At 34.1% G+C, this 18016-nt stretch overlaps 1 protein-coding gene across 27 annotated transcripts in view; it reads left to right on the top strand.

The window, feature by feature from the left end:
• Positions 1 to 18016, top strand: part of TTN (titin) — a 249366-nt gene that overhangs the window by 97034 nt on the left and 134316 nt on the right. For 17 of the 27 annotated variants that reach the window (XM_086750513.1, XM_086750508.1, XM_086750509.1 and 14 more), the window contains 32 exons: positions 196 to 276; positions 844 to 921; positions 1114 to 1203; positions 1493 to 1570; positions 1789 to 1869; positions 2061 to 2144; positions 2461 to 2559; positions 3685 to 3762; positions 4450 to 4524; positions 4691 to 4765; positions 5017 to 5100; positions 5361 to 5423; positions 5741 to 5818; positions 6052 to 6129; positions 7080 to 7163; positions 7547 to 7627; positions 9176 to 9259; positions 9459 to 9809; positions 11739 to 11816; positions 12023 to 12097; positions 12300 to 12383; positions 12563 to 12649; positions 13189 to 13269; positions 13467 to 13562; positions 13782 to 13865; positions 14748 to 14858; positions 15037 to 15114; positions 15476 to 15553; positions 15766 to 15849; positions 16083 to 16166; positions 16391 to 16720; positions 17356 to 17436. In XM_086750513.1, coding sequence (XP_086606639.1) covers positions 196 to 276; positions 844 to 921; positions 1114 to 1203; positions 1493 to 1570; positions 1789 to 1869; positions 2061 to 2144; positions 2461 to 2559; positions 3685 to 3762; positions 4450 to 4524; positions 4691 to 4765; positions 5017 to 5100; positions 5361 to 5423; positions 5741 to 5818; positions 6052 to 6129; positions 7080 to 7163; positions 7547 to 7627; positions 9176 to 9259; positions 9459 to 9809; positions 11739 to 11816; positions 12023 to 12097; positions 12300 to 12383; positions 12563 to 12649; positions 13189 to 13269; positions 13467 to 13562; positions 13782 to 13865; positions 14748 to 14858; positions 15037 to 15114; positions 15476 to 15553; positions 15766 to 15849; positions 16083 to 16166; positions 16391 to 16720; positions 17356 to 17436 — 3153 coding nt within the window. Of the gene's footprint in view, positions 1 to 195; positions 277 to 843; positions 922 to 1113; positions 1204 to 1492; positions 1571 to 1788; positions 1870 to 2060; positions 2145 to 2460; positions 2560 to 3684; positions 3763 to 4449; positions 4525 to 4690; positions 4766 to 5016; positions 5101 to 5360; positions 5424 to 5740; positions 5819 to 6051; positions 6130 to 7079; positions 7164 to 7546; positions 7628 to 9175; positions 9260 to 9458; positions 9810 to 11738; positions 11817 to 12022; positions 12098 to 12299; positions 12384 to 12562; positions 12650 to 13188; positions 13270 to 13466; positions 13563 to 13781; positions 13866 to 14747; positions 14859 to 15030; positions 15115 to 15475; positions 15554 to 15765; positions 15850 to 16082; positions 16167 to 16390; positions 16721 to 17355; positions 17437 to 18016 lie in introns of all 27 variants that reach the window. The other 10 variants (XM_086750494.1, XM_086750497.1, XM_086750502.1 and 7 more) reach the window with 10 other exon arrangements.

Genomic DNA, 18016 nt, shown 5'->3' with positions numbered 1-18016 from the left:
TAATTCTTCTTCATCACTGCTTTAAATAATTATTTGAACAGCTTTTTTTTTGAGATAAGCATATTGTATCTGTTTGATAAAACAGCATATTTTTGACATATAATGTTTGCTTGTCCAGCATGTTGAAAGTAGCCTACTGTGATTTACCAAATATTTTTACTATCTAATAAGTGTTCACCACCTATCTCTTTAAAGTGCCTGAGATACCAAAGCGGCATGTTCCAGAAGAAAGAAAGCCCATTCCTGTCCCTAAAAAAGAAGCTCCACCAGCTAAAGGTACTTCTACTGCCTTAATAAAAAAAACCCAACCCAATCAAACAGAAAAAAAAAACAAACAGAAACTACAACACCACAAACAAACAAATTGTCTTTCCTTATATTGTTTTCCATGTTTTCTTGAATATGTTTACAAATTTACTCTTTATATGGCTTTGGTTTTGCATTATCTCCATAGTTTTACTTCTTTTATTTGTGCTGTAACTCAGTTTACAGCTTCATTTGTCTCAGCTTTGGGCCTTCTCTTTCCTAACAATCTTGTACTTGTTGTTTGTATTTAGATTGTGTGGCTTTTGCAGACAAGGGTGGGGTGTTTTTACTTCAATAGAGTGCCAATCAAAAGGTGCTAGTGCAGAAATGTTAACATCGACATTTTATATAGTTTCATAGTGTCTTTCTCATATAATCCACTGTATGTCCAAAATGTTGCACATTGTATTGTGCTGCAGTGCTCAGCTCCTTGTCCTGACATATACACTATGTCCTGTAAAGCAATCTTGGATTACTGAACTCTGGATAAGTGGTCTGAACACTAAAGCTCTTTTGCTTTGACAATGTTTTCCAAAGTGCCTGAAGTCCCTAAGAAACCTGTTCCAGAAAAGAAAGTTGCTGTTCCTAAAAAGGAGGTGACTCCCCCAGCAAAAGGTACAGCATCTTTTGAATGTGGGCTTTAACTAGTCCTGTACTACTGTGCTGTTTTCCTAACTACTATTCACTTCTCAGTGTAAGCATACAATAAATATAGTCTTCATGTGTTATGTTGTATGTCCGTTCTCGTGTAAGACAAACTCAAAAGCCTTATAAAGTTTACTTAAACAAATTTTAATACCTTTAAAGTTCCTGAAGTGCCTAAAAAACCTGTGCCTGAAGTGCCTGAAGAAAGAGTACACATTCCTGCTCCCAAAGAAGAACCTCCACCTGCCAAAGGTATACTTGTGATGGAGTGTACATGTACATGTTGAATATCTTTAATTTTTTTTTTTTTAGCCTGTATATAAACATGTTTGTGTTAGAAATTATTTTTTCTGTATAATTCTCTGTGTGAAATTTTTTTTCAAATATATGTTGCTCTTGTCTCATACATTTTAATGTAAAGTATATTAATGTGTTATGTGGTGTCTTGATATTCTTACAAATGGATTAATACAATTCTATAATTCTCCAGTAAATCTTTGAAATACAGAATTCAGTTATCTTACATTTCATCTTTTTTAAGTGCCAGAGGTGCCTAAGAGAGTTCTGCCAGAGAAAAAAATTGCTGCTCCAAAAAGAGAGGAAGCTCCAGCACCTAAAGGTATACTTAAACAGATAATGTTCTTTTCTTCTTATCATAAGCATCTTGTTTATGTCCAGTTTTGGTTTTGATTGTTAAATGAATCTGGTTTTACTCGTACTTCAATTATAGTAGCTATGTATCTTTTGTCAGTTTTGTGGATAACTGTGCTATAGATGGAGTCTTAAAACATCTGTAACTTTAGTTACTTAACATTATTATAATTCATATTTCTGAAGTGCCAGAAGTACCTAAGAAACCTGCTCCAGAAGAAAAAATACCACATGTTCCTAAAGTAGAAGAAGCTCCACCTGCAAAAGGTATAGTATTGTTCACTGTAATATCATTTATTGCAGTCTTTAGAACATTGTATTTGTATCAATTTGCTGTTGTGTTTTGTAAGCAAAATATGTCCATCTGTAATCTTTCTGAATGATACATTTCTGTTACGTGATGCTTTTTCCAGTTTTGCGCTTTACATGTTCTAAAACTAAATACTTTTTTTTTTAAGTGCCTGTGGTTTCTAAGAAACTTGTCCCTAAAGAAAAAGTATCTCCTGCTGTTCCTAAAAAAGTTGAAGCTCCTCCAGCTAAAGGTATGCTTTTCAGTAGAATGAAAGAATACACTGTTTCTCAGCTTCTGTTTGTATGTTCTGTATTGTTATCAGTCATTGATTTGTGATTCCTCTGTGACTTCTGCTGTTCTCATTTAGTGAGAATGAATCATCACAGTATGTTGGATGTGTTGTGCAATACTTACTAAAATATTATTTCTAAATATTTAATCTCTGTTATGTGTTATGTGCTTTGTACACTTCAGCAATTCTTTGGAAACTTAGATTTAGCATTTTGCAACATTGCTTTCACAATGGAATTAGCAAAGCATACGTTCAATATTATTATCTTTCAAAGTGCCTGAAGTGCAGAAGAAAGCAACTTTTGAAGAAAGAGTACTTATTACAGAAGAAAGAATATCTGTTGCCATTCCAGAGGAAATCCCACCACCTGAAGGTACACCATAAACAGATAATAATGAGAAACTTGTGCTTTGTCTGCAAGTCTAAGATATAGATGAAAATACACAAAAATTTTGTGTTAGTTATCTTGTATGAGTTTTGTGTTGAACATTTTACAGACTTGCAGGCAGTTAAGAGCCTCCTGAGCACCATGCACCATTTCAGTCTTGAATGCCAGGATCCCACCCCATTGACATGAATGGAAACTCTACCACTGAATACAATGATCTTTGGCTCATGAAATCATAGTAAGAAGTATAGATGTATAGTGTTGAGATTAGACTCTGCTAAGGAGGATTGTAATCACTCATTTTTCATACTCCCTATAAAGCTGTCTGTAGCCCTGCAGATAACAATACTATTTCTCTCTGCAGTGTTAGCTTCTCACCAGCTTTTTTAGTTTACTTTCTTATACTCAGGGAAGGTTAAGATCAATTGTTTTAAGTTAGCAAAATTCTACAAAATATCTGCCTCAAGATAGCTGAAATCAACCTTTTGACTGTTTTTATATCCTATTAATAACTAGCCAATCAAGACAATTTACATATTCTATTAAAAAACATGAATATGTTTTTAAAAGCAGATATGGAAGTTATCTATGAGAATATGAATGCAAATATATATTCCTATGGATATGCAAACTAACTTTTTACCCCAGAACAAGCTGATGTTTTCCCCCGATGTAGTCATATTTGTAGATGCACATATGCCAGACTTTCCTTTCAATACCTGACCTACCCTTCCCATCTTGTTCCTGTCCTTCTTACTTACATGTAGCTGGATCAAGGAGCAACCTCTGATTTTTTTACTTTTGTTTCCCTCCCCCATCAGCTGTTGTGATGGGGAAGCCTAGGAAGATGAGGCATTCTGATGGACTGAGAGTTGACCAGTGAAGGATATTTGAGAGATACAACAGCACACAATAGGGTATATTGGGCAAGGACAAAACATATAATTTAGAATAAATCATACTTATGTGTATGCACATCACTTTTTCTATTGTACGCATATCTGTCATTGTCATATAGAACTTGTAAGAATTGGTGTTCATCTCCATCCACTGTGATCCGTCCATCCATCCATGCTCTGAAAATACTAAAACTAAACATTTTCTTTAAAGAACCAACAGTTGAAGAATGGGCTGAAGAAGAAATGGAGGAAGTGTCTATTTCCATTCACAGAGAAGAGATTTCTGAAGGTACAACCACAATTCAGGAATACTAGGCAAAAGCAAAAAAAAAAATTATGTTTTGTAGCAGAAATAGTGTGGATTAAAATCCACTCTATTCATAAAGAAAAAATTACTGCTATATAAATATGTTTCCCATCTTATAAACTTTAATGCTAAGGATGTCTACAATTTCTATGACTTGATTTTGAAAAGTGTAGTAGTTAATTCTGTTTTGATCCAGTTAAAATAATGAGGTTAATAACTCTGGTTCCTCGGACCATTTCATCATAAAATGACTAAATTGTTTCCACCTGCAAGGTTATTGGTGGTAACATAATGCTGTGAAGGACAGTAACATACACTGATTGACTCAACTTCCATTACAAGCGACACTGTAGAAAGTATTTTCAAAGGATGGCTTTAGTCAAGGAATTTTCTCAGTATTTGGGAGAGAGGCTTACTCAAAGTGCATTTTCAAATTCCACAGAAATTCAAGATGAGAGCTCAATCTCTGTTCCACTTGGAGTTTTTCCATTGACTTCAGAGGGAGCAGAATATTTTGAATGTAGATTTTGTAATACCAGAGGTGTCTGTTAGCAAAGCATACTGCTTATTCTTGTTTTACAAATATTTTATTGCTTACCAGAGCCGTGAAGACAGTAATAGATGTCAAATACTTCAACTCAAGTATTTTTTTATTTTACTTTTTTAAAGTAACTGAAGAAGAGTCTTACTACATAGAGGAGAGGGTAACAGTTCCTAAAAGAGAGGAAGCCCCACCCACTAAAGGTATACATTCTTTTAATTACAAAATATTGGTTGTTTCATCATTCTAAGTGTTATGTTTCCACTGTATGTTTATCTCCATTTGTGTTTTTCTGTATTAAGGAAATGTGTGAATCTTATAGTGATACTACTCCCCTTTGTAAAACTATGTATTTATAATCTTTTAAAGTGCCTGAGAAGCATAGGAGAGTTGTCCCTGAACCGAAAGTTCCAGCTGCCCCTAAGGAAGCCCCAGGAATTAAAGGTATAAACCAGTTCCTCATCTGGGTGATGTATCTTCAAGGGGATTATGTTTGTCTTACTGTCTTGTTTGTGCGTGTTGATGTGTGAGTAGTGTCTGCTTCTAGTGATGAATGGTTGTCTCATATTCCATCTTGTACTATGAAAAATATTGATTGTGTTAATTCAGTAAAACATATTGTAAGAGACAATTACAAATATTACACTTTAATATTCTTTCTCATCTTCCTTCTCATCTTACCTATTTTTCTAAAGTTCCTGAAGTTCATAAGAAAGTAGTTCCTAAAGAGAAAGTTCTTGTCCCTGTGCCTAAAAAAGTGGAGGCTCCACCAGCAAGAGGTATATCAGTGGTTTGTTCGTGTTGCAAAAAATATTTTTTTTTCTGCATTCCATCTTTAACACATATGCATGTTGATAAAAAACCCCATATTTCATATATCAAATTTCTTCAATATTAAACACGTACTTATGTCCATTTGTCTACAATGTGGCCTGTGGCTTGTGTCATCTTGATGAAATTTATGTGTTACTTCAATTTTTATCTTATGCCTGTTTGTGAAATCAATCAAATATTCTAAAGTTGCACAATCTTTTTTAAGAACCTATAGAAGAACGGGTGCCCACTTTTGAGACAGAAGTTGAAGAACCTCCATCAACCAAAGGTAAACAAATTGAGAATATTATTATCATGGAATTTTTTTGTTTGGCTTTTCAATATTCATGTTTAGGCATTTTACTTAAATAAATTTTTGTTTATTAATATCTGTAACCTCTGTCTGGATCTCCCCTTTCTTTTGACTATTTACTCATCTTTGTGCTATGGCTATAAAGTGCATTTTTCTGCAGTGTCTCCTTTTTGTTGCTGTTGAAGTTTACTTAGCATTTTCTTTTTTAAAAAATCAGGTTAAGTAGAAAAAACTTACATATTTCTGCATTGCAAATATTGCAATTAAATATTCTTACACTTATTATTTTTAAGTGACTGAAGTACACAGGAAAATTATCACAGAAGAAAAAGTTGCAGTTGCTAAAAAAGAGGAAGCTCCACCAAAAAGAGGTACTTAATTTTTCAGAGCTACACAATAGAAGTCTTGCTTCAGAATATTGATTTGTATTTACAATGTCTAATTGTCTCACACAAGCTGTAATGTTCAACGTTTGCTGTCTTTTTTTTTATTTGACTTGAAGAAATGTCAAGTCTCTGCATTTGTGTTTTGTCATGTGATTATGCTCATAAACTGTGATTAATTAAAAATCTTTTAAAATAAACTTTTAAAAAAAAAATGTCAGCAGTGGCCAAGAAGCCTGTGCCAGAAGAGAAAGTACCTGTTCCAATTTCACAGAAAGTGGCAGCTCCACCAGCTAAAGGTATACAAATTATTTTGAAAGTAGAGAAGTCTTCTAAAGACCAGATGTCTGTGTGCCTCATACTCATCATCTGCCTGCTTAATCAAATCTCAGTCTGTCCTGACTTCATTATAAGTGAAAAGGATGCTCTTCTGCCTTGCAAAAGAATGCAGAAGGTGACAGAGAACAGTCACACACCTGCATTCCTTGCATTTTTCTAGCCACTATTTAGCTTCATTGATCACTTTGGCTGCTTAAGAGCTTTGGAAAGCTGAGTGAAGACATTTACTTAGTGAAGAAGTTAAATAAATATGAATACATTTAGAAAAAAAAACCCACACCAATGTTTTATAACATTGTCAATATTCAATGAAGTGTTTCAAACTTACAAATATGTCCTCTGTTTCTGTGATTTTCTTGTGTTTCAGTGATTTTGTTATGTATCCTGTATATGTGGTGTTCTGTGGTTTAATTATGTCTCTTAAAAGCCTAGAGGCAAATTATTTACATCTGAGTTTCATCTCAATCATTCCATCTTACTTCATGCTGTGTGAATATGCTGCTTGCTTTTTGATGTGTTTTGATCTAGATTTCTATTTTTCTAATGTTATACGTACTATTTTAGTAAATATTATTTTAATATTTAACTACATTTCTGCTGTTACTAAAATTGCATGGTGTTTCAAAGTGTCCAGTTTATCTGGGGGATTTACTCCTGGAAACCCCAAAACCAGTAGTTTTCAAAATACTTAATGCATATCCAGCTACTATGCATTAAAGCTTCAGCTGTTAATTCAGATGTCTTTATGTTTGTATGTCTGGTGTGATTGTTGTGTTTATTATAAGTATCTTTGCTATGTAAATATGTACTATTTCCCCATAATTGTTTGTCCATAATTCTTTCATATGAACTTCAAAAAGCATGTGATTTCTTTTAGAATTTAGTATTCTTACAATTACTATCTTTAAAGTGCCAGAAGCACCGAAGAAAATTGCCACAGAAGAAAGAGCATCCACTGCTGTTCCAAAAAGAAAAGTGCCTCCACCACCAGAAGGTACTCCTGCCCATGGATTAATCTATGAACAGACTGTCCTTGTGCAATACCACCACAGTTTCAAGCCTGCTTGTCTGGCACCTTTCTTGAAGTTCTAATGTTAGAATCATAGAATCATTTAGATTGGAAAAGACCCTTAAGAGCATCAAGTCCAACTATTAACCTAACACTACCAAGTTCACCACTATGTTCCACCATAGTCCCAAGGGAACCTTAACAGAGCCTTTGAGAAACACTAGAAACATTTTTTTTTCCAATTATTCTGCATGTGGGAGGTGTCAGGAAATAATAATTAGTTTTCTAAGAAACCCAAATGGAGTATTTATTATTGTACATGGTATTACACCAGAGAAAAATATTAATGTTAGACCTTGTCTTTGAAGTACCAACAGAAGAAGAACACTGGGCTATGTCAGAGGAAGTATCCATTTCCCTTCACACAGAAAAGGAGATTTCATACACAGGTATGAATGGACTAAAAAGACTTCTTGTCATCTACTTAAAACAAAAAAAACAAACAAAAGACAACAAAACACAATTTCATGTCCTGTGTAGATCACCAATTTATCCTGAAAGTGAAGCACGCAGAATACCACAGGGCAGTATTCCTTTCTTACAAAAGGCTTAAATCTTTCCTCCTGGCTTACTGCTGTTGTCATAGCAGAAGCCCAATCATTTCACTAGGTCCTGCTTTGCAAATCTTGCCACCTGTCTAATTTTTGCAGGGAAACAGGGTGACCTTTTCCTTCATTTATATTGACATACTTTCCTGTTCTGTAACAGCAATTCCTCACCAAAATCTGAAGGTCAAAGAAAAAAACCTTTACCTCTGCTGTTGCCTACCTGGCTGAGACACTTAGCACAATCCCATATATTGGACCTGGCAGCTCAAGGGCTTTGAACAAAGTCCACAACTCTGAAAGAAAATTCATTGCTTTATCACTTGTGATTTGTGAAAAATGAGCCACAAGATACCTTATAATTACTACTTTCAGATCTGCTGCTATTGATGAACAGCATTATCATATTCATATCATATTCAAAGATTAAGACAATCACATCAGTGTAAAGTTAAATAATCTATTTAGTGTTTTTTACTCAGAATGGATTTCATCTCTTAAGAAGATTAGAAAAAGATCTCCAATCTGTTAAGAAAATGCCAAAGTTATTCTCTAACTTGGCAATTCTAGTAGTCTCCCAGATGTTAAACTGCTGGTGTAATTTTCTGTGCTGTTTACAGTTATATTGGTCAAAATTTCCCAAGACACTTGCCTCAGAAGACAAGACCAATGCACTGCTGTTCTGGAAAAGAGAATACACTTCTGTAAAATAGTGTGTATTCTTTCTTGGATAAATCTTTAAAACTGAACATATTCCACTTTAGTCTTTTGGAAATTTTCTTGCTCTTACAGGGAATGACTCCTTGCCATGCCTAAACAAACAAGCCACTTCATAAAGCAATAGACAGAGAAGGAAAAATACCTTCCTCACTGAGCAATTATTTTGCCTTTAATCAGACCAGAGTTCTTATCCATTATCAGTCATTCAAGAAGATTTTTCTCTGTGTGCTTCCTTATCTTCATCTAGAGTTTCCTATGCAAATATTTACCAGTGACTGAGGACTTGATTTATTACTGAGGTAGTGCAAAGTATCACTGTTGTGGAGAGGGGCTGCAACAGAGGATAGTGGGATTTAGTGATTTTTTTAATTGGTTAAATTTGGATATTGAATTCTGCCCATTAGCAAGCTTAAGTCCACTGCTGGCAGCAGTGGATGAAGCAGGCATCATATCAATTGCTTGTACTGGGATCCTGAAATGTTTTTCTTACTTAATTGAATAGCAGTCTGATGGCTTCCATAACTATGTGTCCAGTGTCAAAAAGCATACTTGTCTTTTGTATATCAGCCAGGTATTTGTAAGATATCTTTTTGTGTTTCTTGCCAAGAATAATTTTACTTTTAAACAACACTTTAAAAAATTCTTAAATGTAAATGTCCCATATCTTTTAAGTGCCTGATGTACCAGAGAGGGCTATCATTGAAGAAAGAGTACCAATTTATCCTCCTAAAAAAATGGCAAGACCACCAGCAAAAGGTATACTGGATAGACTATTGAAATATGTTATAAATGTTTTTTGTGTCTTGTATGTTCCGTGTACAGTGAATACTGTTTTGTTTTCTATGGAATGTTCTTCCTTTGGTTTAATTCTTATTTGACAATACCTTCTGACCTTTATTATTAGTAAGACCTATGTGCTAAATTTTAAGATTATTTTAATTTATATCTTTTTAAGTGCCTGAAGTACGCAAGACAGTTGTCCGAAGAGAAAAAGTGTATGTTGAAGTTCCTGAGTATGAAGAGGAAGAAGAGATTCCAAAACATGAAGAGGAAGAACCCACCAGATATGAGAAGGAAGTAATCCATTACAAGGAGGAAGTCCACCATTATGAAGAAGTTAGTCACTATGAGGAGGAAGCTCCTCAGTATGAAGAAGTTCCTCAGTATGAAGAGGCTCCTCAATATGAAGAGGAAGAAGTAATCCGTTATGCAGAAGAAGCTGCTTATTATAAAGAGGAAGTTCCTGAATATGAGGAAGAGTCAGAAGTTCCTCAGTACGAAGAGGAGGCTCCCCCACCAGTTAGAGGTATACTTTGATTTTAGGAACTGTTTGAGAAAAAGTTGTATGTTTTCATTCTGTTAATGTGTCAAAGTTTTGTTTTGTGTCCAGTGTGCTTTACAGTGTGCCTTTTTTCAATATATTTAATGATTAGTACATAGTGTAGAAAACGTGTGATGGCTGTATGTCTACTCTTTACTGTTACCTTTATAAATTTAAATGTTCCATGTCATACATGTTCATTCCTCTTTCATAGGTAGTCTGTATAACCCAGTAAGAAAATTTAACTGAGGTTTATTTCATCTTCATCTAGGGGCCAATTTTGCTATCAGGCTGTCCTTGAAATATAAATGTTTACAAGAATTCTGCAATCACAGACAAAAAAAAATATGTTTATCTAGAAAATAAAGCGCTTGAAAATAAGTTATTTAAGAACACAAGTCTTGTTGACTTCCTCTCAGACATCTTTGAAACCCTATCGTCATTGTTTGTTTATTTCTTGAAGAGAACAATATATTTTCATGGAAAGCTAAGATATAAAAATTCTATTAAATTGCCATACTTAAACACTCTTAATTTTAGATGTTTTCCTTAGGAATAGTTTTTATGGTACTGGTGTAAATTTTCAACATTGTTAATACAGGATGAACATACTATTCACTACTTAGAGAGGACATCTATGTCACACCAAGATCTTGGTAATTAAGCCTTTCTACATCATAATACAAAGATACAGCATAAATATATCTGATTTTTCAAAATTACGTAATCATCTGAGAGTACTTTAAAATGTGTATTTTCCACTCTTGATTCAAATCATTCCATAATGTCTCTTCCCCCTCAAAAAAGTCATCATTTCTTTTGACTAATGAACACCAAAACTATATTTAGCACTGTTTGCACTAGAATTTTGACATATTGATTAGCACATTTTTCTTAGTAAAGAAAAGACCAGGCTGTACACTGCAAAAGCTAGATTAATCCTGAACAGGAAGATCAGGGTTAGCTAAAATTTCCCTTGACTCTATCATAGTAGTTAATTCATAGGTGCTCCAAACTTTCTTCAGTACTCTCAGAGCCAGTGGGATTACTCTCCTGTTATCATAACACTTGTATGAATATTTCTAGGTTTTGGAGTACAAAAAAAACCATTAAGATATATTTCAGTTGAAACCTTTGTCTCACTGCAGTTAAAGGTAAAAATCTGTTGAGTTCAGTAGAGTCAGGATTTTTATTTTTTTTTTTAATCCAAGTAAACCATTCATAAACATTACCATTACCCGACAAATTGTGGTATAAACTGCTGGGTACTCATAATGTGTCTATTGTTTTGTGTTTGAATTAAATCAATTGATAAACTTGATGTACTTGCTTTTTACATTTAGAAAGTACTTGTAAATTTAAAAGGAAGAAAATTTAATCAGCAATATATATGAAATACATATACAAAATTGACTTATTCAACATGATCAGATGCAACTTATTACCTGCCTGAGAAGCATTAGGATCATAGCTCTAGGGGAAAATAAGGAGAAGCAGTAAAACCACTATATCTAATAAAACAATTAAATGGTTATTACAACGTTTGTAATAAACATCAAAAAACTGGAGGAAAAAATAAAATCGTATTTTTGCAAGTTTCCCCACCATAACACTTCTTAATGTTCTTTAATAGCTGCTTCTAAAAAGTCAAACTCTATCTTAATACAATCTTTTGATTAACAAATAAGGCCTTGAAGTTAAAAACATTTTTATTGATGATCTCAATGACTAAGCATAGAGAATGGACATAATAACAGTTAATATAATTTGTTTGTTATTTTATTTTGTCTTAATGATCAAACTATGTTAAATCGTAGCTGTATGTTTTGGGTATGTATTTGTGATGCTTGCTTGCACTTTATGTTCCTGTGTTTTTATAAGTAAATTCCTAAAACATTAATGGTATCTTTCAAGCGCCTGAGGTTCCCAAGAAGCCTGTTCCAGAGGAAAAAATACCTATTCTGAAGAAAAAAGAAGCTCCTCCAGCAAAAGGTATATATCATCTCTTTCTGTTAGCAGACATTCTCTGCATATGTCTTTCACAGTATTTTTCAGATGCCTTGCTTGATCATTACTTTTTTCCTGTTCTTTTTGGAAGGAGCTCTTCACATTAAATGTTTGTGCTCCTGTGTTTTTTGTTTTCTTTCTGGTTTGAATAGCTTGTGGATTATTTTTTAACCAAACTAATCTTTTTGAAGTGCCTGAAGTGCCAAAGAAACCTGTACCTGAAAAGAAAGTCCAAGTGCCAAAGAAGGAAGCTCCCCCAGCTAAAGGTATATGAACTTGTAATTAGCTGTGATAAAAAGGTCTTCTAGACTTCATTTATCTTCTCGCTTGTTAAACACTGGGATAGTAAAAGGATTGTTGCTCTTAAATTGTGGTTCTTTGTGTTCAATTGTTTAGTGTCACTGGCTTGTACATCATGTTGTTTTAGATTCTTATACCAAGCTCAATTTGCAATAATATCTTACTAAGTTCCAGAAGTGCTGAAGAAACCTGTGCCAGAAGAGAAGGTTCCTGTTCCTGTACCAAAAAAGAAGGAAGTTCCACCAGCCAAAGGTATATATATTTTTAAAATCTCTCTTCATTCACCTTTCCTCTTTAATGTAATGTAGAGTGAAGAGAGTTTTCTATTCTTGACAGTTGTTCTTTGTCATTCCACTTTAGTCATTCATATAATTTTTCTTTAACTCATGGTTCAAAAATGAAATTCTTAAACTACAATAATATCTTTTAAGTGCCTGAAGTACCAAAGAAACCTGTGCCAGAAGAGAAGGTACTTGTCCCAGTGCCTAAAAAAGTGAAAGAACCTCCACCAGCTAAAGGTACACCAGTTTCTGGTTCAACCACACAATTCTGATTTTTTTTCATTGACTTTAGAAGACTGCAAATAACAGTCCCACTCCTCTTCCTAGTGTGTTTGATACTGACCCACTCACTGACCTGCATTTGATCAGGACACTATTGTGGCTGTTTCTGTTAGTCATGGGTGCTATGCTTATTCTACACTTTGAAAATTTCTATGTTTTTGTCTCCTATTGTCTCTGTCTTTTGGATCTTCTATATCTAAATTATTTAAAATCACTTGCTGTTTCAAAAACAGATACTCCGAAAGATAAACAATGTACCTAAACAGCCAGACTTCTCCCTTAGCTTTACTACACCAATTTGTAATGCTGTACTCTGTATGTTTGTACGTTTATGTCTGTGCATAAACCTGTGGATAAAATCAATTTTATCTTTCATACACAATTAAATTTTACCATATTTGTATAGTTATCTTATTATCAGTTATATAGTTATCATTTTACTGTGTTGTATGTTACCTTGAAAATTAATTTCTTAAACAAACATGTCTTTAAAGTGCCTGAAGAGACCAAGAAAGTTCCAGAAAAGAAAGTACCTGTCCCTGTGCATAAAAAGCCAGAACCTCCACCAGCCAAAGGTATCTTTTCTTATAACTGAATGTGCAGAAGAGGCTTCTTATTTTTTCTGTGCATTTGTTATTAGAATTTAACCGAAGTCTCATAGAAATTTGTGACAAATGTACTTGCTAATTCATACTCTTTGGCTTCTGTGTAGTTGTCTCTCAGTTTCTGATGTTGTGTCTAAGCTTTCTACAATTAAATACTATCTTAGAAGTGCCAGAAATACCAAGACCTCCCCCTGAAGAGGTACCTATTTTTGTTCCTGAAGAGGAAGAGGAAGACGAAGGTGTTCCAGAGATACCAGCAAAAGGTACAACATTCCTTCTTGAAAATTATCAGAGCACTTTGCTCAGTTCATTAAAAGATCTTCATCTCTGTTGATTGTTTTAAGCTGGATATAAACCTTAATTAACCTTCTGGGGGGATATTTCTTTATCTTATTGGTCTTTGTGACTTTGTTCTGTGGTTTTAGCAGTTTTGATGCTTTAAAAGTAATTGGAAATTTCTTATCAAAACAATATCTTTAAAGTGCCAGAGGTGCCCAAGAGAGCTGTCCCAGAAGAAAAAGTACCTGTTGCAGTTCCTAAAGTAAAGAAAATTCCACCAACTAAAGGTATATCACACTGTGGTGTGTGCAGATAATTCCTCTCCCTGACATTTTAATATTTCAGTGGAACCTAATTTTTAAAATCAACTTATACTCATTTAAAGTCAGATCCCTGCTTCTATCACCCTGCTACTCCCCTGTGGTCTCAGGCAGAGCTTGATTGTCTATTTTGTTATTTATTTCAGTGGGCTTTGAATTTCTGACTTGTTTTCCATTTTAACTGACTGCTGGGAATGAAATAATTCATTGTGATATCACTATTTAGAACTACACGTTTAAATTATTTTTTTTAAAACACAATAACTGGAATAATATTTTATGAGCCTTTACCTAGAAATTCTTCAAATCAGGGAGATAATTCTGACATGTAACTTGAGAGTATGCTAAAACATCAAGCCTTTTATCTAAACTTATATAAAAATCAAATCAAATCAAATTGACCTGACAAATAACTAGAAGATACACTCTAAATGTGAAATTCAAAGTGGAGGCAGACTATTGCACAGGCCACCCTTTGGTTCTGCTGAGCAAATTCTACCTCAGCATCTCAGCTTTTAGGAAAAAATTGAAAAGCAGACACTGCAAGTTTTTTATGTAAAAAAAATGAGATGCTAATAATCTTCTACAACCTCTCGTTTGTAGCATATCTTGCTAGTATTTTCTGTTGGCAATGATGCTATGGAATTAAGAATTGGGCAAAAGAGCTAATCCTCATATAATCCTTATAACCCAATTGTACCTTGCTCTATTCAGGCAGTGAAAAATAGCTAATAGATTTTATCTTGTTTTTATTACCACTGTTACTTTAAAGTTGGTGTCCTTGTGTTTTATGTTATGACTTTTTCTTCATGATGTTATGAAAGTAAAGTTCTTAAAATATATTTAAAGTGCCTGAGGTGGCAAAGAAAGTTGAGCCTGAAGAAAAGGTTCCCACTTTTGTTCCTGAGGAAGAAGAAGAGGAAACTATTCCAGCAAAAGGTACACAACCTTTTCTTGCAAGTTACTCATGAGATCTTTTGTGTTCATTACAATTCATCTTTATTTCTTCTTCTAAGTTGTATGTAAATCTTAATGATCTTTTGGGGGAGCTTGTGATCTTGTTTTATGTTTTTTTTTCATGTTTTTAATGTTCTGAAAGTAATTTTAAAATGTGTTTGCAAAATCTTTAAAGAGCCAGAGATTCCTAAGAAACCTGTACTGAAAGAAAAAATACCTGTACCCACTCCTGAGAAACTGGAGCTTCCTCCAGCAAAAGGTACATAAACTAATACATAGGAAAACAATGTGGTGTTGTTCTCATTTAGTGTCTCTATTTTATTTTATTCTATTTTGTTTGTTATTTATGGTAGTTTTGAGTCCCTGCTGTCTTTCTGTATTGATGTCTTCAAGTGTGTCAAATTCCTAGTGAAAAATAAGCTCTGAAATTATTTGACTTCTTCAAGAAGTTTGCCTATGGATACAAAGTGCCTTTTGTCTTTATTTCTCTTTCATCTTTAAAACACTTAAAATATATTCTGCTGATCAGTTCTTATTTCAAAGATGTCTCTTTGTACGTGTTTTCTTTTGTCTTTCTCATGCTATTGGTGGATGACATTCTTAAAATAATGTCTTTAAAGTGCCTGAGGTGCCTCAGAAACCTGTTCCTGAAAAGAAAGAACCTGTTCCTAAAAAGGTGCCAGCTCTGCCAGCTAAAGGTATTGCTAAAGTTTGTTATCATTAATAGATGACATTCTTAATACATGTTGAGTTTAGCAAGGGACATTTTAGTTTGTCTGTCTGGTATTATATTTGTCGCTATACTCCTTGTTTGTTTGTAAGTTTCTGTTCTCCTGTTTGTAAGCTTCTGGGTTTGTGTCTATTTAAAATTTGTGCAAAAGAACACTGAAGTTAGGTCCTATCTTTAAAGCACCCAAGGTACCTAAGAAGGTTGCTCCTGAAGAGAAGGTACCTGCTGCCCCCCCTGAAAAAGTGGAGGTTCCAGCTGCAAAAGGTAGATGTACTCCTGATTATAATTAATATTTGTGCTAAAAACACTCTTGACCTTCTTCTTTCTAACTTTTGTCTTTGTCGTATGACATTTTTGCTTGAATTTATGTTAAAAATCTTCATTATCAATGTTTGCATTGTAAGACCATAAAGCTCTGTTTCTTATGATTTATTTACTTATACTGCTTTAAGATTTTTATTAATTCCTAAAAAAAAAAAAAATCCATATCTTTAAAGTCCCTGAAGTGCATAAAAGAGATATGGCAGAAGAGAAAGTGCCAGCTGTTGTGCCCAAACCCAAAGAACCAACGCCAACTAAAGGTACGGATATATTTCTTCTTATTCCTTACAAAGATCTGTTTTCCCTCCTCATTCATAAAATCTTTTATGATATATATACTGTTTCAGGAGCATGTTCTTATATTTAAATGTAATGTATGCTTGTGGTTATCATGTACATTTTATGTTCTACGTGGATTATCTTGACTAACTTTAAAAATAATGACAATAATTGTAAGGTAGTAACAATAATACTGTTTCTAAAGCGCCTGAAGTATCCAGGAAACTTGTTCAGAAAGAAAAAGTCCCTACTCCTGCTGTGGAAAAGTATGAGTATACATATGAAGAGTATGAGAAATACGAGACATACGAAAGTATTGAAGAGTTTGAGAAGGTTCAGGAAACAGAAGAGATTGAGGCATATGAGGAACCTGAAGAACCTGAGAGATACAAGGAGATTCAGGAACAGGAATACAAAGAGGAGGCTGAGGAAAAAGAAGATGTCTATCAAAAGTATGAGTTTAAAGAGAAGGAAGAGATCTATGAGAAATATGAGGAGGTATATGAGGAGGCTTACGAAATCCAACCAGCTATAGGTATATCAAGTCATGATTTCTTTATTCTTACAGTTTGTTGTGTTCCCAGCTACTGCTTTTAGGCCTCCTTTGGGTGCTTATTTATATTTTTTCCCATTTATAGTCCTATGTGTGTCTGGTGGTAATGATAAATCCATTGAAAGACTGTTTCTCTCCTACTGCTTCCCAAGGAATTCTTCCCTTTAGAGTGGAATGGAAGGATTCCCCATCTGAGTGCGCAAGAGTGAGCTAGTGTAGATATGACGCAAGCAAAGTAAATGATAATTTTCTGATGCAGCTCAGCTTTAGCCTGAATTAAATATGTTTATGTGTCAATATTTGGGGTTTTTCCCCAGTTTAGCTCCTGTGAGTTACAGAGATGTTAAAACTCATGTAGGACTTGCCTTCTCATAATTTGAATTTCTGATCCCGCATGCCAAACAGAAAGTGCATCTAAAAGGTGCCAGAAAGATATGCACTGGTATTCCTTATCTTTCATTGTTCAAGAACTCCGAGATAAGTGGCTGTTCACTTGTCTCTGCAAAAATGACGAGGTGGTTCCTCTACAAATGAGTGAATGCTCTGTTTGCTGTCTTTGTATATGTTATAATTCCTCATAAATAACTTAAAATCCATAATAAAATATTTTTTTCAAGTGCCCGAGGTGCCTAAAAGACCTCTGCCAGAAGAAAAAGTACCTGTTCCTGTTCCTAAAAAAGAAGCTACACCAGCTAAAGGTACATCAACTATTAGATAAGTTTAAAAACACAGCCTTCTGCCTGAGTCTCTGAATCCCCAAATCCAGTAATTTACCTATTCTGATTTGACTGCCAGATCCTTAAATTTCTTATACAGTACAGTCAAAGATAGGGATTAAGTTACTAAAAAATAATATTTCTTTAACAATTCAAAATTGAGACAAATTACTTTCTGAGAACCATGGAAGTACAGTCAGGACCTTCAAGATCTAATTTTTCGCATCACAATATTAGTGACAATTTGTAGCTAATCATTGAAAACAAGCAGATGAATAAATTTATAAAAGTCTGTTGGGCTATTGTGCCATATCAGTGGAACTCTAGTTTCCTACAGAATCCTAAAGAACTAGGACCTTCTTCAACCTAATGATGTGCTTGACTGCATACAATCTTAATAGTTTTTTTTCTGTATCAGACTTAAAAAGATAAGTATCATGAATAGCAATTGTCAGTGGATGCTAATAGAGTTTCTGTATTAGTGTGGAGCTTTGTAATGCTCTGTTCAGAGCACTTAATTTGCCACAAATTCATTTTATGCTACGTTTTATAGTTGTTTCTC

Source organism: Chlamydotis macqueenii, chromosome 6, assembly GCF_036417535.1.
Source record: "Chlamydotis macqueenii isolate bChlMac1 chromosome 6, bChlMac1.mat, whole genome shotgun sequence".
NCBI lineage: Eukaryota > Metazoa > Chordata > Aves > Otidiformes > Otididae > Chlamydotis > Chlamydotis macqueenii.
This window is presented reverse-complemented; position numbering and strand designations above follow the sequence as displayed.